This window comes from Crinia signifera, chromosome 3, assembly GCF_055691185.1.
Source record: "Crinia signifera chromosome 3, ASM5569118v1, whole genome shotgun sequence".
NCBI lineage: Eukaryota > Metazoa > Chordata > Amphibia > Anura > Myobatrachidae > Crinia > Crinia signifera.
This window is the reverse complement of record NC_139219.1, coordinates 15,488,456-15,514,970: the sequence shown is the minus strand read 5'-3', so window position 1 is coordinate 15,514,970 and position 26,515 is coordinate 15,488,456. Positions and strand designations below refer to the sequence as shown.

Below are 26,515 nucleotides of genomic sequence, written 5' to 3'. Positions count from 1 at the left end.
CCACCTGTTTTGAGTTAGCGGCTTTACCTTACACATAACATATATACCTAAGTACGTTTATGGGGAAGGGGAATAGGGGGTTGCTGAGAGTAATACCGCACTGGTTAGCGGTATAGTACCGATAGGATATTTTGATATAGAATTCCTGTGATAACTGACATGGGCCTACTATGTAGGCATATGTCACAGGTCACCCCTGTAATTGCTTAATTTTGTGGGGTCCTGTGTATTCGACTGTCAGTGGTGCACTACTGAGATTGACAATAGAATTGTTTAGTGCCAAGGGAGGCAGAGAGAGAAAGAAAAACTATCTACATCCTCCATCCAGATGACTCATCCTCCATCCAGATGATTCATCCTCCATTTTAATGCATACCTATTCAATTTTAATAAAGGCGATTACCAACGTCTTTTTCTGTGATGCAAGGGTGCTCCCACTAATGCTGGCCACACATCAGACAAACTTTCCTCCAACCATCCAACTAGTTGGTTGGATGGAATAAAAACCTGGTACTGAATGGGAGCAAATGTAGTTTGTAATTAAGTCCTTTGTTTCCCAAATCTGAAAATGGACAACTGTCACTCAGAAAATGTACTGTAGTTGAACCTATTTGATTTAAACAATTTAACTAAATGTTTTTGTCCATTCTCCTGAGTTTGTGAGCAAATTGCTTATTGGCATTTGCCCCCATACAGTACCAGATTTTCAGTCCAACTAACCAACTAGTTGGATGTATAGAAGAAATTTTTGTACCTGCGCACTGAATCTATTTGTGTTTTCTTTGACTAGCAGCTGCACTTTGAACGGATGACTGTGTCCGTTTGTACAAGATACTGGAATGCGTGGTGGTGCCGCGCTCTGTCACTGAAATTCTACAGATGTTTGATAAAATGATGTTCTTTATTTGTTTTACAAATGTAGCTTTTATACATAGAGCAATTGGCCTTTTCAATACACTGTTCAGTCAATCGGGCTGAAAGAGTGCATTCCTTCAAGGTCAATAGATATGATTTACAAAGTGGTACATGAATGTTGTGCCTGAATAGCAGAATACAATTAAACGAAAAAAAATTGAAAATAGAAAAAATGTTGAAGAATTAAATAAATTGGGTCATGGATTGGATGTCCAATAAATTGTATGGTGTGTACACTCAAGTTGGATATGCACACAATTAAGTGGTAATTCCTGAAAAAAAGTTTACACAGTCTTGCAATGTGTAGCGGCGTTCCCGCTATTTGTAATCCTTTATGATTTAGAAATGCTTCCTAAAAAGGAAATGATGATACCTGTGCGCGCGGTGCTTCGTGTTCGGGAGCGTTTTTTTCTAAGTCGAGGTTGCTGGGGATCCCCGGGTCCCGGACTGGGTGTGCTACGTCTGTGTACTGTAGAGCACCGGCAGCTCCGTGTGTAACACGGCTGACCGGGCTTCAGTGTCTCGGCGGGATGCAGTTAAAATCCCGGCGGTCGGGATCCCGGCGTTCAGAATCCCGACGCCGGAATCCCGACCGCCGAAATGCCGACACATTCTCCCTCCGTGGGTGTCCACGACACCCCTGGAGGGAGAATAAATTAGTGTGCCGAGCGCAGCGAGCCCGCAACGGGGGCGATCCACGTCTCCCCTTGTCGGTATTTCGGCTGTCGGGATTCCGGCGTCGGGATTCTGAATGCCGGGATCCCGACCGCCGGGATTCAGTACTGAATCCGTCTTGGCGAGGTGTCGCGGCTCACAGTTTCAGGATGTGGAGTCCTTCGCGGTGACCATTACCTCTTGGACAGGACCCTGCTGGCTCGCCCTGCTCCCCCTCCTGTTTGATACTCACCACTCTCAGTCTCTCTCCGTCTTCCGTTACGTGGCGGCGTGTGCACCCGCCGGTCACCTACTTGTGGGGTTCTCACAGGTGTTGGTCTCTTGGTCGGCTTGAAGTGTCAGTGGTCATTGGTATGTACCCTCCCAGGAGGAAGACGGAGAGAGACTGACACGGAGCAAGTGAACCGGCAGTGGTGAGTATCAAACAGGAGGGGGAGCAGGGCGAGCCAGCAGGGTCCTGTCCAAGAGGTAAGCGGTCACGCGAAGGACTCCACATCCTGAAACGGTGAGCCGCGACACCTCGCCAGACTGATTCAGTACTGAATCCCGGCGTTCAGAATCCCGACAGCCGAAATGCCGACAAGGGGGGACGTGGATCGCCCCCCCTTGCGGGCTCGCTACGCTCGGCACACTAATTTATTCTCCCTCCAGGGGTGTCGTGGACACCCACGGAGGGAGAATGTGTCGGGATTTCGGCGTTGGAATTCTGAACGCCGGGATCCCGACCGCCGGGATTTTTAACTGCATCCCGCCAAGACAGGGAGCAGCGTCTGCATTTACTGAAGCCCGGTCAGCCGTGTTACACACAGAGCTGCCGGTGCTCTACAGTACACAGACGTAGCACACCCAGTCCGGGACCTTGGGGATCCCCAGCAACCTCGACTTAGAAAAAAACGCTCCCGAACACCGCGCGCACAGGTATCATCATTTCCTTTTTAGGAAGCATTTCTAATCATAAAGGATTACAAATAGCGGGACGCCGCTTCACATTGCAAGCATGTGTAAACTTTTTTTCAGGAATTACCACTTAATTGTGTGCATATCCAACTTGAGTGTACACACCATACAATTTATTGGACATCCTGTTCCAATGAATTTCGCGAGAAGGAAAACCTCTTCACAATTAGTGTTCATTCTAGCACCCGCTATCTTTGAAAACCCATGCAGTTCCTCTTCCCTGCCTGGGGTGTTGCTGTCTGCTGTGGTGTTTCTAGCACAGGTCTAGTTTGCATATCAGTGCTGATATACAGACGAAACTGTGCTAGAAGCACCACAGCAGACAGCGACACCCCAGGCAGGGAACAGGAACTGCGGGTGCTAGAATGAACACTAACAATGATTTTTGTTGTGTATGTTGCAATTATGAAAGCAGGAAATTCATGGCTCTTGGGAATTGTTATTGTTTTTGAAGTGATCATCTGGAAATATTGCTGTTTTTGTCTTTTAAGAAGTTTGCGTTTTCCCCTGAAAGCGGGTAGACTGTGTTGTGTTCCAGACAGTCTGAAATCATAACATCCGTAAGATGCTCAGTTCTATTTTCTCGATTTTTGAAACACCCAACAGGGAAGATTGTAGCTTTGAGCACTGGTCACATGATAGCACCTGGCCTCGTCCAGGAAATGCACATTCTGTAACTGTTCTCAAACCCTTCTTATTAAAAGTGAAATTAGCCTTTTTCAAATGGGTTGACACAATGCTACATAAGGTAGGTGTCGCTTACATCCATCACAATTCTACGTTCGTTCTCTAAACAAGCGGTTCCCAACCTTTTTTTTTTTCTCTCTCTCTCTCTCTCTCTCTCTTGTACCCCTTGATTATGATTTATTTTTTTTATTTTTGTGAGAACCCCCTCAATTTTAAATATCCACAGTGTAAGTAAGCAGTATTAAGGCGCAGTAGTGTGCGGTCAGGAATCGGGTCCCTCTGTGTCTGGCCACTGGCTGTGTACTGTCTCATTTAGCAGAGGAGTAGCAGGAGGTCAGGAATCGGGTCCCTCTGTGTCTGCCCGCTGGCTGTGTACTGTCTCCGGTAGCAGAGGAGTAGTGTGCGGTCAGGAATCGGGTCCCTCTGTATCTGGCCGCTGGCTGTGTACTGTCTCCGGTAGCAGAGGAGTAGTGTGCGGTCAGGAATCGGGTTCCTCTGTGTCTGGCCGCTGGCTGTGTACTGTCTCCAGTAGCGGAGGAGTAGTGTGCGGTCAGGAATTGGTCCATCTGTGTCTGGCCGCTGGCTGTGTACTGTCTCTGGTAGCGGAGGAGTAGTGTGAGGTCAGGAATCGGGTCCCTCTGTGTCTGACCGCTGGCTGTGTACTGTCTCTGGTAGCGGAGGAGTAGTGTGCGGTCAGGAATCGGGTCCCTCTGTGTCTGGCCGCTGGCTGTGTACTGTCTCCGGTAGCGGAGGAGTAGTGTGCGGTCAGGAATCAGGTCCCTCTGTGTCTGGCCGCTGGCTCTGTGCTGTCTCCGGTAGCGGAGGAGTAGTGTGCGGTCAGGAATCTGGCCCCTCTGTGTCTGGCCGCTTGCTGTGTGCTGTCTCCGGTAGCGGAGGAGTAATGTGCGGTCAGGAATCTGGTCCCTCGGTGTCTGGCCGCTTACTGTGTACTGTCTCCGGTAGCGGAGGAGTAGTGTGCGGTCAGGAATCAGGTCCCTCTGTGTCTGGCCGCTGGCTCTGTGCTGTCTCCGGTAGCGGAGAAGTAGTGTGCTGTCAGGAATCTGGCCCCTCTGTGTCTGGCCGCTTGCTGTGTGCTGTCTCCGGTAGCGGAGGAGTAGTGTGCGGTCAGGAATCTGGTCCCTCGGTGTCTGGCCGCTTACTGTGTACTGTCTCTGGGTTCCTGCTAACGCATGTAGGATTAATGCCGCTGCTTCCTTCACCTGTGTCAGCATGGGGCAAAATGATCGTTGATGTTTGAGGGCAGCATGGGTAGCTCCCGGTGGATTGCTGGTCGGGAAAAAGCATGAGGATACGGTAACGATGCTACAGACTGACCCTGAAATGACGCAATGTGGTTCGGCTTCATGGCAATGGCAGACTTCTTCCGCCGTTGGGAGACTTCTTCCACCATTACCAATATTATCATCACCTACAGTCTGCACAACCTGGACACTGATCTCCATGCTTAACTAAATGCTGTCACACACTGCTTCTGTCTCCCTTATACATTACCGATACTTCCTGTAGGCTCTCCACGCTTCCAGTACATCACCTTCTCACTACTCATTCTAGGCAGCTCCAACCTCATTCTATATCACTACTCTGATCAACTTTACACAGAAATATGGCTCTTAGATCCAGTCCCATACCAGTCCTTGCTGTCAGGTCTCACCCCCTCTCAACTTCCACACCTTTCACACGCACCCACAACCCACACAACCTAATTACTATCTCACCTTTTTTTTTTTCTCTCTCTCTCTCTCTCTCTTGTACTCCTTGATTATGATTTATTTTTTTTATTTTTGTGAGAACCCCCTCAATTTTAAATATCCACAGTGTAAGTAAGCAGTATTAAGGCGCAGTAGTGTGCGGTCAGGAATCGGGTCCCTCTGTGTCTGGCCACTGGCTGTGTACTGTCTCATTTAGCAGAGGAGTAGCAGGAGGTCAGGAATCGGGTCCCTCTGTGTCTGGCCACTAGCTGTGTACTGTCTCTGGTAGCGGAGGAGTAGTGTGCGGTCAGGAATCGGGTCCCTCTGTGTCTGGCCGCTGGCTGTGTACTGTCTCTGGTAGCGGAGGAGTAGTGTGCGGTCAGGAATCGGGTCCCTCTGTGTCTGGCCACTAGCTGTGTACTGTCTCTGGTAGCGGAGGAGTAGTGTGCGGTCAGGAATTGGTCCATCTGTGTCTGGCCGCTGGCTGTGTACTGTCCGGTAGCGGAGGAGTAGTGTGCGGTCAGGAATCGGGTCCCGCTGTGTACTGTCTCCGGTAGCGGAGGAGTAGTGTGCGGTCAGGAATCGGGTCCCTCTGTGTCTGGCCGCTAGCTGTGTACTGTCCGGTAGCGGAGGAGTAGTGTGCGGTCAGGAATCGGGTCCCGCTGTGTACTGTCTCCGGTAGCGGAGGAGTAGTGTGCGGTCAGGAATCGGGTCCCTCTGTGTCTGGCCGCTGGCTGTGTACTGTCTCCGGTAGCGGAGGAGTAGTGTGCGGTCAGGAATCGGGTCCCTCTGTGTCTGGCCACTAGCTGTGTACTGTCTCTGGTAGCGGAGGAGTAGTGTGCGGTCAGGAATCGGGTCCCTCTGTGTCTGGCCGCTGGCTGTGTACTGTCTCTGGTAGCGGAGGAGTAGTGTGCGGTCAGGAATCGGGTCCCTCTGTGTCTGGCCACTAGCTGTGTACTGTCTCTGGTAGCGGAGGAGTAGTGTGCGGTCAGGAATTGGTCCATCTGTGTCTGGCCGCTGGCTGTGTACTGTCTCTGGTAGCGGAGGAGTAGTGTGAGGTCAGGAATCGGGTCCCTCTGTGTCTGACCGCTGGCTGTGTACTGTCTCTGGTAGCGGAGGAGTAGTGTGCGGTCAGGAATCGGGTCCCTCTGTGTCTGGCCGCTGGCTGTGTACTGTCTCCGGTAGCGGAGGAGTAGTGTGCGGTCAGGAATCAGGTCCCTCTGTGTCTGGCCGCTGGCTCTGTGCTGTCTCCGGTAGCGGAGGAGTAGTGTGCGGTCAGGAATCTGGCCCCTCTGTGTCTGGCCGCTTGCTGTGTGCTGTCTCCGGTAGCGGAGGAGTAATGTGCGGTCAGGAATCTGGTCCCTCGGTGTCTGGCCGCTTACTGTGTACTGTCTCCGGTAGCGGAGGAGTAGTGTGCGGTCAGGAATCAGGTCCCTCTGTGTCTGGCCGCTGGCTCTGTGCTGTCTCCGGTAGCGGAGGAGTAGTGTGCTGTCAGGAATCTGGCCCCTCTGTGTCTGGCCGCTTGCTGTGTGCTGTCTCCGGTAGCGGAGGAGTAATGTGCGGTCAGGAATCTGGTCCCTCGGTGTCTGGCCGCTTACTGTGTACTGTCTCTGGGTTCCTGCTAACGCATGTAGGATTAATGCCGCTGCTTCCTTCACCTGTGTCAGCATGGGGCAAAATGATCGTTGATGTTTGAGGGCAGCATGGGTAGCTCCCGGTGGATTGCTGGTCGGGAAAAAGCATGAGGATACGGTAACGATGCTACAGACTGACCCTGAAATGACGCAATGTGGTTCGGCTTCATGGCAATGGCAGACTTCTTCCGCCGTTGGGAGACTTCTTCCACCATTACCAATATTATCATCACCTACAGTCTGCACAACCTGGACACTGATCTCCATGCTTAACTAAATGCTGTCACACACTGCTTCTGTCTCCCTTATACATTACCGATACTTCCTGTAGGCTCTCCACGCTTCCAGTACATCACCTTCTCACTACTCATTCTAGGCAGCTCCAACCTCATTCTATATCACTACTCTGATCAACTTTACACAGAAATATGGCTCTTAGATCCAGTCCCATACCAGTCCTTGCTGTCAGGTCTCACCCCCTCTCAACTTCCACACCTTTCACACGCACCCACAACCCACACAACCTAATTACTATCTCACCTGTCCCCTCCCTTCCTTTCTCCTGTGCTCTCTGGAATGCTAGATCAGTCTGCAACAAGCTCCCAACTATCCACGACCTCTTTATCTCCCACTTTTTTAACCTTCTTGCCATCACTGAAACCTGGCTGTCCGCATCTGACACTACCTCCCCTGCTGCCCTCTCTTATGGAGGCCTCTCCTTCACACACTCGGTCAGACCGGATGGCCGCCAGGGTGGAGGAGTGGGCATCCTCCTCTCCCCCAACTGCACCTTCCGCGCCATCCCACCTGAGCCCTCCCTCACATTCTCCACCTTTGAGGTACACACTATCCGCCTCTTCTACCCTATTCACCTCCTTGTGGCTGTAATCTACCGCCCCCCTGGCCCTTGCTCCCCTTTCCTTGATAACTTTGCTGCGTGGCTTCCACACTTTCTTGCCTCTGACCTCCCCTCTATCATCCTCGGTGACTTTAACATTCCTATTGACATCAATAATGCTGCCTCCTCTAACCTTCTTGACCTTACCACCTCCTTTGGTCTTTCTCAATGGACCTCCACCCCCACTCATAATCTCAGACACTCCCTTGACCTAGTCTTCACCCACCATTGTAATCTCTCTGATTTCTCTAATTCTTCCTTCCCACTCTCTGACCACAATCTGCTCTCTTTCACCCTCTCATTCCTCCCCTCTCCCCTCATTGCCCAGACCCACAGTCACCAGACGTAACCTCGGGTCTCTTGACCCCACTGTCCTGTCTTCCCTGGAGACTTTCCTCTCTCCTCTCTCAACCATGACTTGCCCCAACCAGGCTGCCTCTTTCTATTACTCTTCTCTCACCTCTGCTCTCGACTCTGTAGCCCCCCTCCACACTGTTCCCCTTCGACGCTCTAAACCACAACCCTGGCACAACAACATAACACTATTCTTGCAAATATGTGCACGCTCTGCTGAACGCCTCTGGAGGAAATCTCACTCTCTGGAAGACTTCCTCCATTTCAAGTTTATTCTCTCCTCCTACAGCGCTGCTCTCTCCTATACCAAACAATCTTTCTTCAAATCTCTCATCTCTTCCCATTCCTCCAATCCCCGACGTCTCTTTGAAACTTTCAACACTCTACTTCGCCCTGCACCACCCCTCCTCCCTTCATCTCTCACTGCCACTGACTTTGCCTCCTTCTTCCTCTCTAAAATTGAGGTAATCCGACATGATATCTCCTTCCATACCCCCTCTGCTGCTTACCCACCCCAATCATCCTCCCCTACCAACTACCCCACTCTGTCATCCTTCTGCCCTACTACAGCTGAGGAAGTCCACTCCCTCATCTCATCCTCTACCCCCTCTACCTGTCCCTTGGACCCTCTCCCCTCCCGTCTCCTCAGTTCCCTCTCCCCCACTGGCTGCTCCCACCTTGCTCACCTCTTTAACCTATCTCTTTCTACTGGCATCTTTCCCTCACCCTTCAAACACGCTCTGGTCTCACCTATTCTTAAAAAACCTAACCTGGACCCTTTATCTCCCACAAGCTACCGCCCTATCTCTCTTCTCCCATTTGCCTCTAAAATACTAGAACGGCTGGTTTACAGGCGTCTCACCAGCTACCTGTCTGACCACTCCATCCTAGATCCCCTTCAATCTGGCTTTCGCCCACTTCATTCCACTGAGACTGCCCTAGTGAAAGTCACCAATGACCTGCTGTCAGCCAAATCCAAGGGTCACTTCTCCCTGCTTATCCTTTTGGACCTATCTGCTGCCTTTGACACTGTGGATCACCCTCTACTCCTCCACAAACTCCAAAACATTGGCCTCTCTGGCACAGTCTTCAACTGGTTTTCCTCTTACCTCTTCAACCGTTCCTTCTCAGTCTCTACCTCTGGCTCTACCTCACCACCTTCTATCCTTCCTGTCGGGGTCCCTCAGGGTTCCGTCCTTGGCCCCATTCTGTTCTCTCTGTACACCTCCTCTCTGGGTGCACTCATTAACTCCTTTGGCTTCCAATATCACCTCTATGCAGATGACACCCAAATCTACCTCTCCTCTCCTGATCTGTCCCTCACTGTTTTCTCTCAAGTTTCCAACTGCCTCGCTGCCGTCTCTACCTGGATGTCTGAGCGATTTCTGAAGCTGAATATGGACAAAACCAAACTTATTATCTTTCCCCCACCCAGAGCTATGCCCCCTACTAATATCTCTATCACTATTAACAACACCATCATCTCCCCTGTTCCCCAACTCCGCTGCCTGGGTGTCACTCTTGACTCCTCCCTCTCCTTTGCACCCCACATCCAAGCCCTGGCCCATTCTTGCCGGTTCCAGTTACACAACATTGCTCGCATCAGGCCCTTTCTCTCACAGAGTGCAACTAAGCTGATCATCCACTCATTAGTCATCTCACGGCTTGACTACTGTAATGCTCTTCTCACTGGCCTCGCTCAATCCCAACTAGCTCCTCTCTAATCTGTCCTCAATGCTGCAGCCAGGCTTATCTTCCTCTCCCGCCGCTCTAATTCTGCTACTCCCCTTCAACAAAATCTGCACTGGCTTCCATTCCCCTACAGAATCCTCTTCAAACACCTCACACTCACATACAGGGCCATCTCTAATTCCATTGCTCCATATATCTCTAACCTAATCTCCATTCATACACCCTCCCGCCCTCTACGGTCAGCTGACGACTGTCGTCTCTCCTCCACCCTGATCACTGCTTCCCATGCTAGAGTACAGGACTTTGCCTGTGCTGCACCCCTTCAGTGGAACGCACTCCCTCGCTCCATTAGACTCTCCCCGACCTTGCAAAGCTTCAAACGGGCACTGAAAACTCACCTATTCATCAAAGCGTACCCTTCCACTGCATAAACCAGCTGGTTCTCCGACCCCTTGCCTTTTACATCCTGCTATCTAACCACCACCCCCTCGCTTGCACCTCTTGTAATCTGTCTGTCTCCCCTTCCTACTAGATTGTAAACTCCTCCGAGTAGGGCCCTCTTCCCTCCTGTTGTCAAAGCCCACTTCTCTTCACATTTCACTCACAGCTCTCCTTTACTCCAACACTCAGTGACCATCTTCGTCTGCATACTCATCTCCATCATTGGCCTCAAGCCTCTAGTTGTATGTTGAATGGGTCCTCACTACTTACATTTAAGCTGTAATGTGTATTGAACTGTGGTGCTCTTTATTTGTACTGTATTTTTGTTATTTATTCAATGTTATGCCAAGTTTTGTCTCCCTGTATTGTTCCTTTGTACGGCGCTGCGAAACACTTGTGGCGCCTTATAAATAAAATTATAATAATAATAATAATAATATTATTATTATTTTCAAGTACCCCCAACCAGTCTGCAGAATACCTCCAGGGGTACAAGAACCTCAGGTTGTGAACCACTGCTCTAAACCAACGTAAATTGTAGACACTTCACTGTTCTAAAGGAAGTTAAAAACCACACCAAGCTTGGCCTGGGTGAGCACCAATGTTATGTGCCACGCACTCCTATTGGTGGAACCTAAGGTGACAGTGCTGGTTGCTTAATCAGAAGGCAGGTTGCAGTGTTCCTGCTTGCCAGTTCATCAAGGCGCTCCCGATGATGGCTGCAGGTGACGAGAGGGTTTTTGATACTGAGACAATGCCCTACACGGAAATAATTCCCATGAGACTCTGCTGAGGGTTTAGAGGAGCATATGCTGAGCTCTGATGCTCATAATTTGCTCCTCTGACTGGTGGAGATCAGCAGCAGCCTCCTGGACTGAAGTTTTATACAGTAAAGTGTTGCTCCCAGTATGCTCTGTTTCTCCCTCGCGAACAATCTCCAAGCCTTGTTCACCACTGTAAAATATAATCCAGGGACAGGTTGGTGTACATTTACTAAGATGGGCCTTCTATTGAAGATGGGTTTATTTAGAAACTTCTAGATGTTAATAGAATCTGATTGATTGCTATGGGAACATCCAATCTTAACTAGAACTCCCACTTTCCAACAACGTCCAATAGTAAAGCGCAACGGAATATGCTGCCCTATATAATAAACTGTAAATAATACATAAACTCCCATCTTCGTAATTGTACCCCTTTGTTGATTTTCTTAGATGTGTAGTGTCTTAATACTATTCATCTATAATGCACACAAAAAAAAAGATAAAACTGTGTTATACAATGCATTCATCTAAAGTGTTCTGTATACCGGAAGTATTAGAACATCAAATAAATGTAGATAGAAAAATGGCAACGATTTTCTGCAGTTTTCAACCCAAATGAAAACAGCTTGCGTTCCCCAGTCAATGCTTTTTCTATGGGAAAATAATCATGCGTCATTCACCAGCAACCCGACCCCTTATCAAAATTCTGCGATTTTATTGCAAGTCTACGTCACAGATATTATCAAATGACACCTGAACCATCAAAACGGGTTTTTTCATATTTGAGTTGTTGCTCTCACAACAAAATTGCATGGCTGATGATGATAATAAATTGGATCTTGAAGGGAAAGGGGAGCCATTAAAGGGTCTGACGGAGAGGTGAGACAGGCAGTATGTTTTTGAGTATGAGCAGATCAGAAGCACGAAGGACAAATTGGAGGGGCGGAGATAAGAGGCGGCTGCAGTAGCCCAGTCTAGAGATGTATAGAGACCAGTAAGTGATGAGGTTCTTACTTGCCTTCAGGATGAGTCTGATCCTGGATAAATTACAAAGGTAGAAAAAAAAAAAGACTGGTAGAGGGGCTCAATGTGTGTTTTGAAAAGTGGGATGTTGAAGAAGACTGTGGCCTTGCTGGATGGATGACATAGGGCCTTATTCCAGTTCACTCTTTCTGACAAAATCCTTCTTAGATGGACAAAACCATGTGCACTGCAGGGGGGCAGATGTAACATGTGCAGATAGAAATAGATTTGGTGATTTTCTGGTGATTCTTTGCAGGGTAAATACTGGCTGCTTTATTTTAACACTGCACTATAGATCTCACTTTGAAGTAAAACCCCACCCAAATCTAATTAGATCTGCACAAGTTACATCTGCCCCCCTGCAGTGCACATGGTTTTGTCCATCTAAGAAGGATTTTATCTGAAAGAGTGAACTCGAATAAGGCCCATTGTGAGGTTGTTGATGAATAGTGAAATCAAGGGAGAAGGAGAAAACGTTATCAGCTCAGTCCTAGACATGGTTAGGTTGCCTGGTACCGTTACTATGTACTTGTTGGAGTTATCCTTATTTTATTTTTTCAGATCTGCATCTGGCCATGACTTAGTATCAAGTACCTACAAGAGTTCTAGTGACTCTCGCCCCATCTCTGTGTACGCCTATTCCGTTCCAAGCCTCCAGGATAGGAGACCAGATGATCCGCTACCCATGCCAAAAAAGTCAATTTTGAAGAAACGTACTGAACCGGAGGCCGCGCTCAGTGACCAGTCTCCTCTGGTAGGTCCTGAGTCTCATGCTTCTTCCTCTATAACTGGACCCCACTGCTCATGTTATTTATTTACAGTTTCTTATATAGCGCAGCAGATTCCGTTGCGCTTTACAATAGTAGACAGTGATAAGACAAACTGGGTAACAACAGACAGTCATGTTCTAAATAAGCTACTGATCTGTGCACAATTTACTTCTAATAACTGAATTATTCCTAACCTGATAGAGATTATTTTGTTATTATACCGCCATCCTCTCACTAGTAGGTGCTTCTTTCCTCGCATGTCACTAGAACTGGATTAGACTCCAAATGTGTGAAATTCTTTGAATAGTACATTAAGTTAGCAAATGTAGATTTTGTACCATGTTGGAAAACCCCTCCATTTCTTGCTGTAGAAGTATCTTTAGCACTTTCCTGAGAAATCCTTGACACCAGGAAGGGTGATATTGCACATGGTCCTACGTGGTTATGTTCACAGATGAATATATATATATTTTTTTGTCTTCCAAAAACAGGTTGATTCAATTACCAAATATCTAAAAGATTTGACGTCCTCCCTAGCTCCAGTGAGAAGCAGTGACGTAGGATCTGAAAGTGCTGAGAACTTGCCACAAACCACAACCAACCTTCTTTTATCTAGCATGAAAAGTAACTCTTCATCTGTAACTGACAGTAACCCATCTCCAGTAACACTAATGGGCAGAATCTTGGCCACAACAAACCAGAGTAGCACACTTCAAAACAATCATCTGGAGACCAGTTTGAGTACAACAAATGTCTCTATGGGAGACTTCCTGGTACCATATGAACAGGAAAAAGATAATGATAAATCATCCCCTCTCTCGCCAGAAGTAAATCTCTCTAGCAAAACTCTGGATCAGAATCAAAGAAGAACCTTGGAAATTGAAGCTGAGGAAAGATTCTTGTATGGCGATAAGGATAATAACATGGATTCTGAGAAGGTGTCCTCTAGCCAAACACCCTCTGTACCTGCACCCGTTGGGGCTTCTAACAATCTGGAGTTTGAAAAGATCCATGATCTGTTGAAGTCCATCGGTTTGGACATTGGAGTAACAGCAATCGGAGAGCTCGCTGGCAAACCTATAGAACAACTTCATGGAGAGAAACTAGTACCGAAGATGCTGCAGGCTCCAAAAGGGCACCCTCCAGCCCCTGCTAAAACAGAGAAGATGGAAATAGATCTAGTTGAAACACCAGCAAAAATAGAGCAAGCCGCAAAACTAGTTCATCCGGTTAAAGAGCAGACGCCACCAGTTCCTCAGCCCACAGAACCTACCACCAAAGAGGAAAAGCCTCCACCAATAAAGGAGCCTGTTCCCAAAGAGCAGGCTATTCCCTCACCCAAAGTAGAAATACCCATGCAGCCACCCACAATTAGCCCTGTGCCGGAGCCCATATCTCCCGCTGCCCAAATTCCCATGTATCCTACGTACAATCCCGCACCAATAGTACCTGGATATTCAATGCCGCCACCAAACTATAATCCCTACCCACCCAATCCGACGTATACCACATTAATCTGGCCAATGTATCCACCTGTCCATAGGCCTGCCCCTATGGTTGCCGTTCCACACCGTAACTTACGAGTCATTGAAACCACTGAAGAGATTATCAAAGATGATGTCAGACCACCCGTTGCTGTAGAGGATGAGATATTGTCCCAAGAGGAAGCAGATCGCAGAAGTGAAACTGAGAAGATCAAAGTAAGTCTCATCCTGAATACTAAAGGTCCTTTATCTATAACCATGTATGTCCCAATTGATATGTTATTCAGGTTTTACGACGATGATTTCAAACTACTATAGTCCCTGCCTCAGCTGGTTGAGGATGTGTACAAAGGAGATCTAGTACAGACCGCAAACTTAACCACTAAAGCCTAGCATTTAGTTATACTTACTGTTCCAGTGCATACAATCTGCAGTTTGCACAGAGCCTTTCAGCTACTTAATGTCTTATTTCAGTGGTTGATAATTTTATATACAGTGCTCATCGTAAATGTAATAATTATGTTTAATAAGTGTGCTGGTGCATATCAGGATGGTGTGCAATGAATGGAAATGACAATTAACCAGAATTGGTGTGTAAATGTACCTGGAATAATTCACAGGAAGAACTGCGCGGTATCACTCTCAGGGACCCTTATGGGGGAGTAAGAGTACCCCTTAGGGACCTCTTTTGTGCATGGGACCCTCACCTGGGACCCATGTTCCCTGCAGATGACTGCAGCGGTCTTTAATGGGCAGGGAAAGGGGTATGGGAGTTGGTGATAAGGGTTCACGCTTAAATTTAAGTCTCAGTTCAATGAAGTAATGGTTTAAAAACATGCACTGCAGGTGGGGCAGATGTAACATGTGCAGAGAGAGTTACATTTTGGTGAGTTATTTTGTTTTTCTGCGGAGTAAACACTGGCTGCTTTATTCTTACACTGCCATTTAGATTTCAGTTTGAACAGACCCCACCCATATCTAGCTCTCTCTGCACATGTTACATCTGCCCCACCTGCAGTGAAGCATGGTTTTGTACATTAAATCAGGAGTTTCAAGAAGATTGGATAATATTATGGGATGCACACATTGATCACTTTGATCTCAAACTAGTGAAGATTCTAATATTGAAGTGCTTTGTACCTCACTTGATTAGAAGTCATGTACGACCATGCTGGATGAAGAAAGTCCCGTTCAAGGCTTTCTAGAAGAACGAGTGGAAATGGTTAACTACCTCCAAAATGTCCTAAAAGACAGAAGTCATCCAAAAGAAGACTACAAAGAGTTATTACAACCTACCTAGGAGGTTGGTCTGAAAAACGACTTCAGTTTCAGGATCCCAGGGGCTATGCATCAAGCAAGATGGATTGCAAAGGCAATATATGCACTTGAATATTCCTCAACAAAAATTGAAAGGAGTGAAACGGGTTGAACATTTTTGTCAGCCTCCTATATGTTTGCTTTTTGGCACAAGGCAATTGTAAGTCGATGGGCTCCAAAGAATGATTTGGATGTGCTACAGCTTCTGAGCACTTACATAGATGCAGGCGTCAAAAACAGTGCTCTCACCGTTGCCAAGTGACACCTTTTTGGTATCTGTCAAAAACCAATCCAAACCTGCAAAGAAAAAGGAAACTAAATGATTATAGGGTGTGATTTTTTTTTTTTGCTTGCACCAAATCGCACCTTTTAAAAAGTCGCATTTTTTGCTGCGAATTCGCATATTTAATGAAATGCGAATTTGCGTCAAAAGTGCGATTTCGGCTGATTTTTAGTCCTGAAAATGTGCACATTTTAAAACATGCGATTTTGTGTTTAAAAAAAAAAAAAAAAACGGGAAAAAAACTGCGTGGGGTCCCCCCTCCAGAGCATAACCATCCCTTCAGCATGGGCAGGTAAGTTCATGCTGACCTGTCAGGGGGATGAATGCTTTGGCTGGGGTGACTTGTATAAAAAGTCTCCCCCGGCTGTGGCATTACCCTGCTGGCTGGTTGGGCCTGGTGCTGGTTCTTGAAATACGGGGGGACTCCTAGTCATTTTGTCCCCTGTATTTTGGGAACCAGGACCGGCCCTTGAGCCTGGTGCTGGTTTTATAAAATCCGGGGATCCCCAACTTGTTTGTCCCTGTGATTTTATGAAACCAGCACCGGCTCTTTGAGCCCGGGGCTGGTTATGCTCTGGAGGGAGGATCCCACGCAGTTTTTTTTTTACTTTTTTCTTATCTCTTTTTTTTTTTTTTACACCAGAACCATGCACAGATCTCAATGATCTGTGCATGTTTCTGACAAATTCGCCAGTCAGAACCTGGTCTATTTATTTTGCTATAATTTTTTTTTTTTTTTAGTAACCTTTACTAAAAATCGCATCCCATTAAATAGACAGTTTGTATACTTTTTAATGGGAAAACACCTGGATGCGATTTTTAGTTTACCTAAAAATCGCACCTTTAAAATGTGTGAAATAGCGGGAAAAAAGTTAAAAAAAATTTCCCCGAAAATCGCACCCTATAAAATATACGGTTTTCGGAAAATGTCTGAACACAGCCGTTTTTGCGAAAAAAAATTGCAAAAAAAAAAAAAAAAACGGACCCTACTAAATTTCGCTTCTAGTTTTTGAAGGAAAAGACCTGAGCCATTTCCTTACTAATAAAACAAAGACCTTCTTTGAATTGTTTGGGATCCACGACATGACAGAATACTGCAGTGATTCTCTTAAGAAGCCATGTGAACACTCTTAAGGTGGTCAATGATGCCGCAGAATGAGGAATTGCGTTAATTAAAATTTACCGAATTGGTCAGGGACGAACCACAAAAACAATTCTTGTTGATAGTAGTCGAGCATCACCAAGCGAACAACAGAAGGGATTGCATCGTTCAAAGTTGATTAATATAACACATTTTTTGCCTATCATACTATCTATTAATCTTCGTGTCTAGTTTTTAGAATTTTTTTTTTTTTTTTTTTCTAGTTTTCCCAATAAAAGTAATTTGACATAGGAAAATCTTATTTTGGTACTCTTTACCTAGATGGGCGCCCGCGATTGAAATCGCGGGCGTCGGGGGTAAAAATCGCGGGCATCGCGGGTACATAAAAATCTGCTACCCGCGATGACCGCGATTTTCCCATAGGGAACAATGTTAAAAAGGCTGATTGAGCGCGATTTTAATGTAAAATGCCTCAATGCCCGCGATTTGGCCATAGGAATCAATGTTAAACAAATAGGCACAATTAACCCTTAAATGTCCCCCCACATTTTTAACGCCACCCCACGATCCACGCCAACCCGAAGCGTGGCGAGCGGCGGCGGTACGCGTCCTCCGACCTTTTCATGCCCTACTATCCACTAGGGCGTGGAGTGAGAATAGAATAGTGTGGCGAGCGCACCGAGCCCGAAGCGTGGCGAGCGCACGCGGATACCTTCACAGGTAGACGCGTCCCCTCGCGGGCTTCACAGGTGTCCGCGTCGCCACGGACACCTGTGAAGCCCGCGAGGGGACGCGTATAACTGTGAAGGTATCCGCGTCCCCTCGCGGGGCTCGCTGCGCTCGCCACGCTTCGGGCTCGGTGGCTCGCTGCGCTCGCCACACTATTCTATTCTCACTCCACGCCCTAGTGGATAGTAGGGCATGAAAAGGTCGGAGGACGCGTACCGCCGCCCCTCGCGGGCTCGCTGCGCTCGCCACGCTTCGGGTTGGCGTGGATCGTGGGGTGGCGTTAAAAATTGGGGGGGACATTTAAGGGTTAATTGTGCTTAATTGGGCTCTGTGGCCCATTTAACATTGATTCCTATGGCAAATCGGGAGCATCGCGTCGCGGGTACATTTATGGCCGTCCGCGACGCGACCGACACGATTTCCATGTTTAACATGGGTTTCAATGGGAAATCGCGGGCGTCGGTCGCGTCGCGGGCAGACATAAATGTACCCGCGATGGCCGCGACGGGCGCCCATCTAAGTAAAGAGTACCCTTATTTTTTACCTACTTTTACAAAATTGATCAGTGTGCATCCTCTAAATATTATCCAATCTACTTGAAATTTTGCATATATATCTTTTACATCACTAAGACTGGGCGCAAGCCTACTTCTGAAAGGGATGCTGACTACACTAGCGGGAACACTACGCTACTTCTGACTACGCTAACTATGCTGGCCGCACGAACACTATGCTGATTCTGACAGGGGCGCTACGCTAAGTACGTAACGGGCACCGTGCTATTACACAAGTACCGAAACTACCTTCAGGCAACAGCTGTTTCAGGGATGTAAGGCCAACAGTAACCCAGTAGTCCAACTGCAGATTAGGGATGAGCCTGGCAATGGATTTTAGTGGTAAATCGGGGCCCGGTAGGGAGACATCCTCATCATCATCATCTAAGATAGTTCTTTGCCAGACAGAGATTGTAGCTCTGATAGCCGTACCTGGGCCAGGTAAAGTTGGGGACGAATGTGAAGGGATCCAAAAAAGGTCGGTGAGATGGAATTTATGTATTTATGGAACAGGTTGTTCAATTTAAAGATAATAAATTTGGGAGGGTTCCTAGGGATAGCTCAGAAAATATACATGAGTTTGGGCAACAGGACCATTTTAGAGGCCGCAATCCGACCCATCCAGGAGATCTCTGGGAGAGACCACTCTGAAATAAGTTTTTCAAAAGAGTTGAGTAATGCTATAAAGTTACAATCGGATATATTACCGTCCCTAGTCAAAATCACCCCCAAGTATTTAACCTAGTTTGCCAGGCATAACGTATTTGTCTTTTAGTAGCACAACAACCTTTGGGGGGACGTTTAAGGGCAGGGCCTCTGTCTTAGATGTATTCAGTTTATAGAAGGAGATGTATGAATACTCCTCTAGTACAGTATGTAGTGCGGAAAGAGAATTTTCAGGGTTCAGGATGCTTAAGAGTATGTCGTCTGATTACAGACATATTTTATGAGATATCCCTCCAATAACTGGCCCATTAATCCCACTGGTTGATCTAATTTTTTTTCAGCCAGAGGTTCTATTGCCAACACGAAGATGAGCGGGGACAGGGGGCAACCCTGCCTAGTACCGTTAGATATATTAAAGCTTGAGGAGAGGCAACCATTTACAAACACCTTTGCAGATGGATATGACTAAGGCAAAAATAGAGTCCAGAAATCTCCCCCCCCCCCCCAAACCAAAATGTAATAGTACAGATTTGAGGTTTCCCCAGTGCAATCTATCAAATGCTTTCTCGACATCTAGATAAAGCAGCAATAGGAGTTCCCGGTTCAAATCACAGCTATCTAAAATATTAACACCCTACATGTATTATCTGGGGCCTGTCTTCCCAGGACAAATCCCACCTGGTCAGACGCTTCAAGTGAAGGAAGCAGAGGGGATAAACGGTTTGAGATTAGCTGTGCGTAGAGTTTAAGGTCATTGTTCAGTAAGACTATGGGGCGAAAATTCTGTACTGATGTAGGGGGCTTGCCCGGTTTAGGAATCGCCGCAATCCGGGCTTCAAGCATTTCTCTCGGGAAGCGTTTGGATTCTGTGGCTTCATTAAAAACTCAGTAATATAGGAGCTAGATCTGTCTTGAAACATTTATAGAAATTAGAAAGGAAGCCATCAAAGCCAGGGGCTTTATCACACGGCTAGGCATCAATGGCCGCTTCTACTTCAGAGATGGACCAGGGGGAGCACAGGGACAGACAGGCCTCAGAATCTAGGACACATTACTTTCATCCATGCTGCACTAGAGGAGCACATTTCTAAATGCAAAGTGATAGATCACAAACCCTAATCTCCCACATGTAATTTCTTGATGTCCGTTTATTAAGGAGAATAAACCAAGGTATTTAAAAAAAAAAAAAAATATATAATTCTTCTATAAAATGGTCAATACTGACATTCCATTGGTGATACTGTGATATGACTTTACCCTGTTACACACTGAAGCATTTTCAGTGTTGCATCATTATAATTATTATTTATTACCAGTTTCTTACATAGTACACACATATTCTGCAGCGCTTTACAGAGAATAGTTGAACACTCACATCAGTCCCTGCCCCAGTGGAGCTTCCAATCTATATTCCCTAGCACATGTAAACGCACACACATTCATTCTAGGGTTAATTAACCTACCAGTATATTTTCCCGATAAGGCTATTTACACCTTTTCTTTGCCAGTCTGTATTTTTTTTTTTTTTATGGACAAACTTTGCGTCAACCCTCTCCCTGTTCATGTCCTTATTTACCCCTTGTCCATTTAAATGGACTGTATTCAAAAAATGAATTGCATAGAATAAATTCTGGTGACAGTTGACATTCAAATCCCAATGTCCATTTAAATGTACGTAAATACTGTGTGATTTGTTGCATATATTGATACTCTAGCATCTTCAATGGTTTTTGTCTACTAGATACAATGCTTTCTGTAAACGGATCCAAAATACAGAACTCAAAGCACCCCCCAAACAGTCAAGGTTTTAAAGCTGCACAGATGGCTAAATCAAATTGGCTGAGATACAAATTCGGGCACCTGTGCCCAAGCATGGCTATTCTTAAAACAAAGACCGTTGGGGTGCCTTGAGGACCGAGTTTGGGAACCTCTGCGTTATGTACTAAATCCAAAAATGGCCAAACCATGTTTTATTGGGTTGTTTAGGGCCTCAATTTTCTACTTTACGGATGCCATCAATGAGTCACATTAAACAAGTAATGGGTCATAAAGGGTTTAGTGGGTAGAATAAAGGAATCTCAAATTCTGCAGAAGAGACTCAGATTAAGCAACTTTAATGGGGTATCCAGTCCCTGTACATTATCGTTTGTTTCGATAAGGAAACCACGCTTATTTCTTTTTCACCTATAAGGGAGAGTTGAAGGGAAAATATGCTTAAAAAATCACTCTAATGCCTCTACAGACTGTTCCAAAGGCTCTGCCAAGGACAATAAAATTGCACCATTTTGTTTTTGTGTTTTCCAACGGTTTCTTACTACTATTAGGGTCACTGAAGTTTACCATAAATTGTTGGGTATTGATTTATAAGTTCAGGTCATTGTTAAACCCCCAACGACAGTCTCTGTGTTTCTGATCATCATGTGATTTTCCTGACTGTTTAGATTTGGTTTTAAACCACCTAGACCAGTGGTCAGGGAACTCGGTCCTCATTACCCCACGCAGTGCATGTTTTGCAGGTCTCCTCACAGAATCACAAGTGAAATAATTAACTCCACCTGCGGACCTTATAAAATGTGTCTGTGAGTAATTAGTACACCTGTGCACCTGCTGGCTTACCAGCAAAACATGCACTGTGTGGGGTAATGAGGACCGAGTTCCCTGACCACTGACCTAGACCATGTTTGGTTAGTGCTACATTCCAGTGATGTCTCACTGAAGATGTTGCATCCCGAGCTGTCATGCCACGTTCTAGGTAAGCTTTGGAGATGTCCAGTGTTGGTCCGAACACCGGGTACGGGGCTCTAGATAGGTATATGATATGTACGCATGCAAATTTGAAATGAGAAAGGGGGAAAAAAACCCTTTATTTTGTTGAAGGTCATGGGGGAGTTGAATGAACTCAAGAAAGATCATGAAGCTAAGACTGAAAACCTGAAGACACTGAGTGCAAAGGTGGAGCAGCTAAGTATCCATTATGGTGAGTGTTACCTTAAACTGTCCATTATACCATTTAGTTGGACAGGAATGCCTATGTAAGGAGGTTGGTAGTACATACTTCCACATCTCTCATTACCATAACACACCCAACCATCTGGCTGATAATTGGCTTTGAACAATAGATGAAGGAATAAGTGCAGTGCGCTTAAAACACCAAAGTAGACCACCATTAAATATTTCACCATACATGAGAATATGAAGGGGTCATCGGGTGCTTCACAATTCGGCATTTCTTGTTATGGGTCAATGTTTTACGTTTTTCATTTCAGAAAAACCCAAAATATAAAAAGAAAACACTAATGCTGCTTTCCCACTGCAGACCAGTTTAAAGTACTGGTAATCTTAAATGGTATTTAAAACGGTATTAGCATTTACACTGCAGCAGATTACCATTTTAAATACCATTTAAGTACCATTCCCATTGCAGTGAACCGTGTAAAATGTACAGTGCCTAACCCCCACCCCCAGTGTAAAGAGTGCCTAATCCCCCCCCCCCCTGTAAAGAGTGCCCTGTGCCCCCACCTCCCCTCCCCTTGTACTTACCTGCACGGGGATGCAGGGCAGTGGGGAGGCAGCGGGGGTCCATGCGGGGTACAGGCAGTCCCAGTGCCTGATGAGAACTAGTAGTTCTCACTTTGCGCATATGTAATGAGTGCACATGCATAATAATGAGCCACTCATTACATATGCGCATATGTAATGAGCGGCTCTTTATTATGCACGTGCACTCATTACACATATACAAAGTGAGAACTACTAGGTCTCATCAGGCACTGGAGGCTAAATAACGTTTAAAAGGCATTCCCACTGCCTCTTAAACGTTATTTAGCCGTGTAGGACTCTGCTTTAAAAACGGGTTGAAATACCATTTAGCTTTAAACGGTATTTCAACTCTGGCACTTTCCCACTGCAGCCTTAAAACGGTAAATTGCGCTGAAAATCTGCAATTTACCGTTTTTTAGCTGCGGTGGGAAAGGGGCATCATAGTGTGATATTGTTATACAATAAAGATGTTATGAAAATAATATAGGTTTGGAATCGAACCCCCCTCCTTTTTGTTTACTATTGTATGTAGACAATAAATGTGGGTGGAGGAAATGACCTCTCGAGTTCTGTAGTGCATTTATCTCAAACTACTCCTTTACTACCTTTTTATAAACCAAATAACAAATGCGTATATGGATAGAATGGAACTGTACCCTTTATAAAGGACTACTGATGGAGAGGGAGAGAATTGCTCCCATTAAATGTTGCTGTATATCTCCCCTGGTTTGATTAGAATTAGATGATCTATGTCTGGAAATAGGTTTTACTGAAACAAAGGATATAAGGGGTAGAAATATTCTCTCTTATTGCTTGATAAGACACACGTTCCAAAAGCCTTGGCTGAGAGACCTTTATTTGTGGACAGGATCCTGTGGTGTATGCTGAAGCTTCCAGGAATGCCTATGACTCAGATCTCCTGCTTTAGAAGTCTGCATTTTTTTATGTAGACCCCTCCATTTGGGGAGAGTCCTCTAATACCTTTTACTGTTTATCGCAGTTTTAAATACAGGTCGGGCATCCCGTATCCGAATTATTCCAAAAACCGTGGTTTTTTGGAATAATTCAAAATTCAAAACCCTCTTTTAATACTTACCAAGTCCTCCGGCGTCCACGGCAGGCCTTCAGCATCGTCTCCAGCGGTCCCAGGAGTGCTTTGCGCGAGTGCGCGCGCGCGCCAGTGACGTCACCGGCGTGCCTGGGAACTTGCGCAAAGCACTCCTGGGACCGCCGGAGACGGTGCTGGTGGCCTGCCGTGGACGCCGAAGGACTCCATGGACGCCGAGGGACCATCGGGGACCCACCAGGGGCAGGTAAGTATTGCTAAAAAAAAATTATTCCAAAAACCGGAATATTCCCTTATCCGGAATGCTCGTGGTCCCGAGCATTTCGGATAAGGGATACTCAACCTGTAATACTGTATTACACTATCTGACAATTTATAACGTTATATGGTGACGGTCGTCGGCAGATACAGAGCAATATTTTATGGGAGTCTATCATCTATTTTCCATCAGTAGACCTTTATAAAGGGGCGGTTCTCCTCTATCCATATACTGTATATTTTTGTTATTTGGTTTATAAAGGTTCTACTCCATTATGGGTTATCTCTCCTTCTCTTAGGCAAAATGCACCACAGGTTACATATCGGAGAATGTTTGGGATAAACAGAACTCCAGAGAGGTAATTTCCTCCTCCCACAAGCGATTATTGTCTACATACTGTATATTAGTAGACAAAAGAGAGGGGTACGATTCCAATCCTATTTTACTTTCAGAACATCTTAATTGTATCACAATATCACACTATTGGAGTTTTTGGGTGAATATGAAATGAAAACTGAAAACCATTGACCCATAACCAGAAATAACGACTTGTGATGCACCTGGTGACCCCTTAATGTTAATTGCCATTGTTTTTCCCCCAGGTCTTTTGCTAAAAAAGAAGCAAATGGAGAATGCTGGTCAGGAGGACCCTCTAGTAGAGGAAGTGAATACTGTTTTGTCTAGTGCCCGGAAGCAGATGACCTCACTGAGTCTAGAACTTGTGGAAACTAAAGAGAAGCAGCAGAAGCTCATTAAGGAGGCAGAGATACTAGGTGCCAGCCCAAACGAGTTATCTGAAGTGTCCGAAATCTCTAGAAGCCCAAGCTCTCCTGTGTTATCAATGGTGAGCGTTTCACAAAGGTCACATCGTTCCTTGTCTTGTCTCGTATGAGAATTGGGTACGGTTTACCTAGAACGGCACCCACGATCTATATCGCGGGTATCTTGCCGCAAATCGCAGGCATCGCATGCATCTTATGTGTTTGTAATGTTAAATTCCCTTCCAATCAACCAGATCAACCCAATGGACACGATTTTACATAGGGAACAATGTTAAATTCCCTTCCAATCAACCAGATCAACCCAATGGACACGATTTTACATAGGGAACAATGTTAAATAGCCCCCAGACCACAAATTGAATTGAATAACCACCCTGAAGTGTGAAATGCGCCCCCCCCCCATTGTTAACTTCACCCCGTGGTCAACATTGTTCTCTCTGTAAAATCGCTACAATCGCACCCATCACATCGCAGGCATCACATGCCACTATAATGGCATGCGATGTACATGCGATCAACGCGATGGGCACCGTGCTAGGTAAACAGTACCGCGAATTGTTATAGACACCGTTAAATACAGTAGTTGTGTATGTTGAGCTTATATTTAATATATTAAAATGTAGCAAAAGTGGAGAAACTTTGACCATTAGCTCCAATTGTGTTCTCCGATGAAACATTTGCCATCTTTCTTTCACATGTCCATTATCTACTTAGACATGGTTTTTTTTTTCTTGCCCAGGGCTCTGATAGTAAGTCAAAGGACAGTAGTGACTCCAAAGAGGAGATGAACAGCAGCGACCCAGTGTCTAAGTGTGACGAGCCCGAGAGCGGCTCGAAACCCAAGTCTGACATTAAATCAGTCAATGTCCACTCATCTGCGAGCTCATCCAGGAGTTCTGTGACCTCAGAAGAAGATACCAAGCGCAGGAAAACTCCACCAAAATCAAGCTCTGACTTGAAAGCTAAATCGGAGCCGAGCTCATCTTGCTCCTCAAAGACTGAGCATAGTTCAGGGTCTCGAGACAAGTCCAATTCGAGAGGACCATGGCACAGTGAATCCTTGGTATATTATGATTGTGGATCGCATTGGTGTGAAGACTGCATCACCATCTTCATGACTCTTCCAGAGTTTCTCCTGCATTTGCATGATAAAAGTCACAGTCGGGTATGGCATTTAACATGGTGATCTATTAATTGTATGATTGATTATTACTTGTCACTAAGGAAGGAGGTGCTTTAGCTTTATTTATAACCAGTAGTTTAATAATTGTATTGCCTCTACTTATAAATATACATGTGACCATAAATATGAAATATCGTATCCCCTTTCTTTTTAAATAGAACATGAAAGAGAAGAAAATTCTTTGGGCTAAAAAGAAAGCTTCAAATAATGTTCGGGAAAAAAAAGTGAACATTCCCCTGAGAGGTGAGACTTTGGGCATGATTCTGGTTCACTTGCAAAAACAAGTTCTCTTTTTCTCTCGCTCTCTCTTATGAACAAAACCATGTGCACTGCAGGTGGGGCAGATGTTAGATGAGCGATTTAGATTTGGGTGGGGTTTGTACTTCTATATTGCAGTGTTAAAAAAATGCAGTCAGTATTTACCCTGCACAGAAACAAAATAACACCCAAATCGAACGCTCTCTCTGCACATGTTACATCTGCCCCACCTGCAGTGCATGTGGTTTTGTCCACTAGAGAAATAATTTGCTTGTGCGAGTGAACCAGAATCAGACCCTTTGTTCCTTATTGAGGCTGGATAGGGAGTCATAGAGGCTTCTTTGACTGTAATTACTTTGCTTTGCTACTGTCACATATTGCAGGTCCTGAGTTCATGGCCCCGGTTTGTGGATACTACTGTAAACTATGTGAAGAACTGTTTCCAGATCACAGTGCTGCTGGAGAGCATCTGAAATCTCATGCACACAATGAAAAGTACAAGGTTTGTCTTTCCAGTCTTTTTCGTCGAGGTTGAGAGAAGTAGGTGCCTAAGGTGCACCTGGGTATGTATGTATGTAGTCAATGTCTTTGCTGTGATGATCTACCTCTTACAGTTTATAGGTCTCTCAGGTTCTTCCCACATAAAGATGTTCTGTACTTTCAAATAGAATTGCATTACTGCCCATTTCCCGTTTTTGAACGCCAAATGGTTTACCTTGGATGATTCCTACAGGCTTGAAGATGTTCTTGCCTGAACCCATTGAGTGCCAACG

General features: G+C 45.8%; 1 protein-coding gene across 1 annotated transcript in view; it reads left to right on the top strand.

Moving 5' to 3' along the window:
* Nucleotides 1-26,515, top strand: part of LOC146063192 (uncharacterized) — a 40,427-nt gene that overhangs the window by 5,180 nt on the left and 8,732 nt on the right. The window contains exons 3-9 of the mRNA XM_083175345.1: nucleotides 12,311-12,503; nucleotides 13,011-14,219; nucleotides 21,532-21,631; nucleotides 24,122-24,363; nucleotides 25,041-25,466; nucleotides 25,643-25,727; nucleotides 26,126-26,244. Of these exons, the coding sequence (XP_083031471.1) occupies nucleotides 12,311-12,503; nucleotides 13,011-14,219; nucleotides 21,532-21,631; nucleotides 24,122-24,363; nucleotides 25,041-25,466; nucleotides 25,643-25,727; nucleotides 26,126-26,244 (2,374 nt within the window). The remainder of the gene's footprint in view (nucleotides 1-12,310; nucleotides 12,504-13,010; nucleotides 14,220-21,531; nucleotides 21,632-24,121; nucleotides 24,364-25,040; nucleotides 25,467-25,642; nucleotides 25,728-26,125; nucleotides 26,245-26,515) is intronic.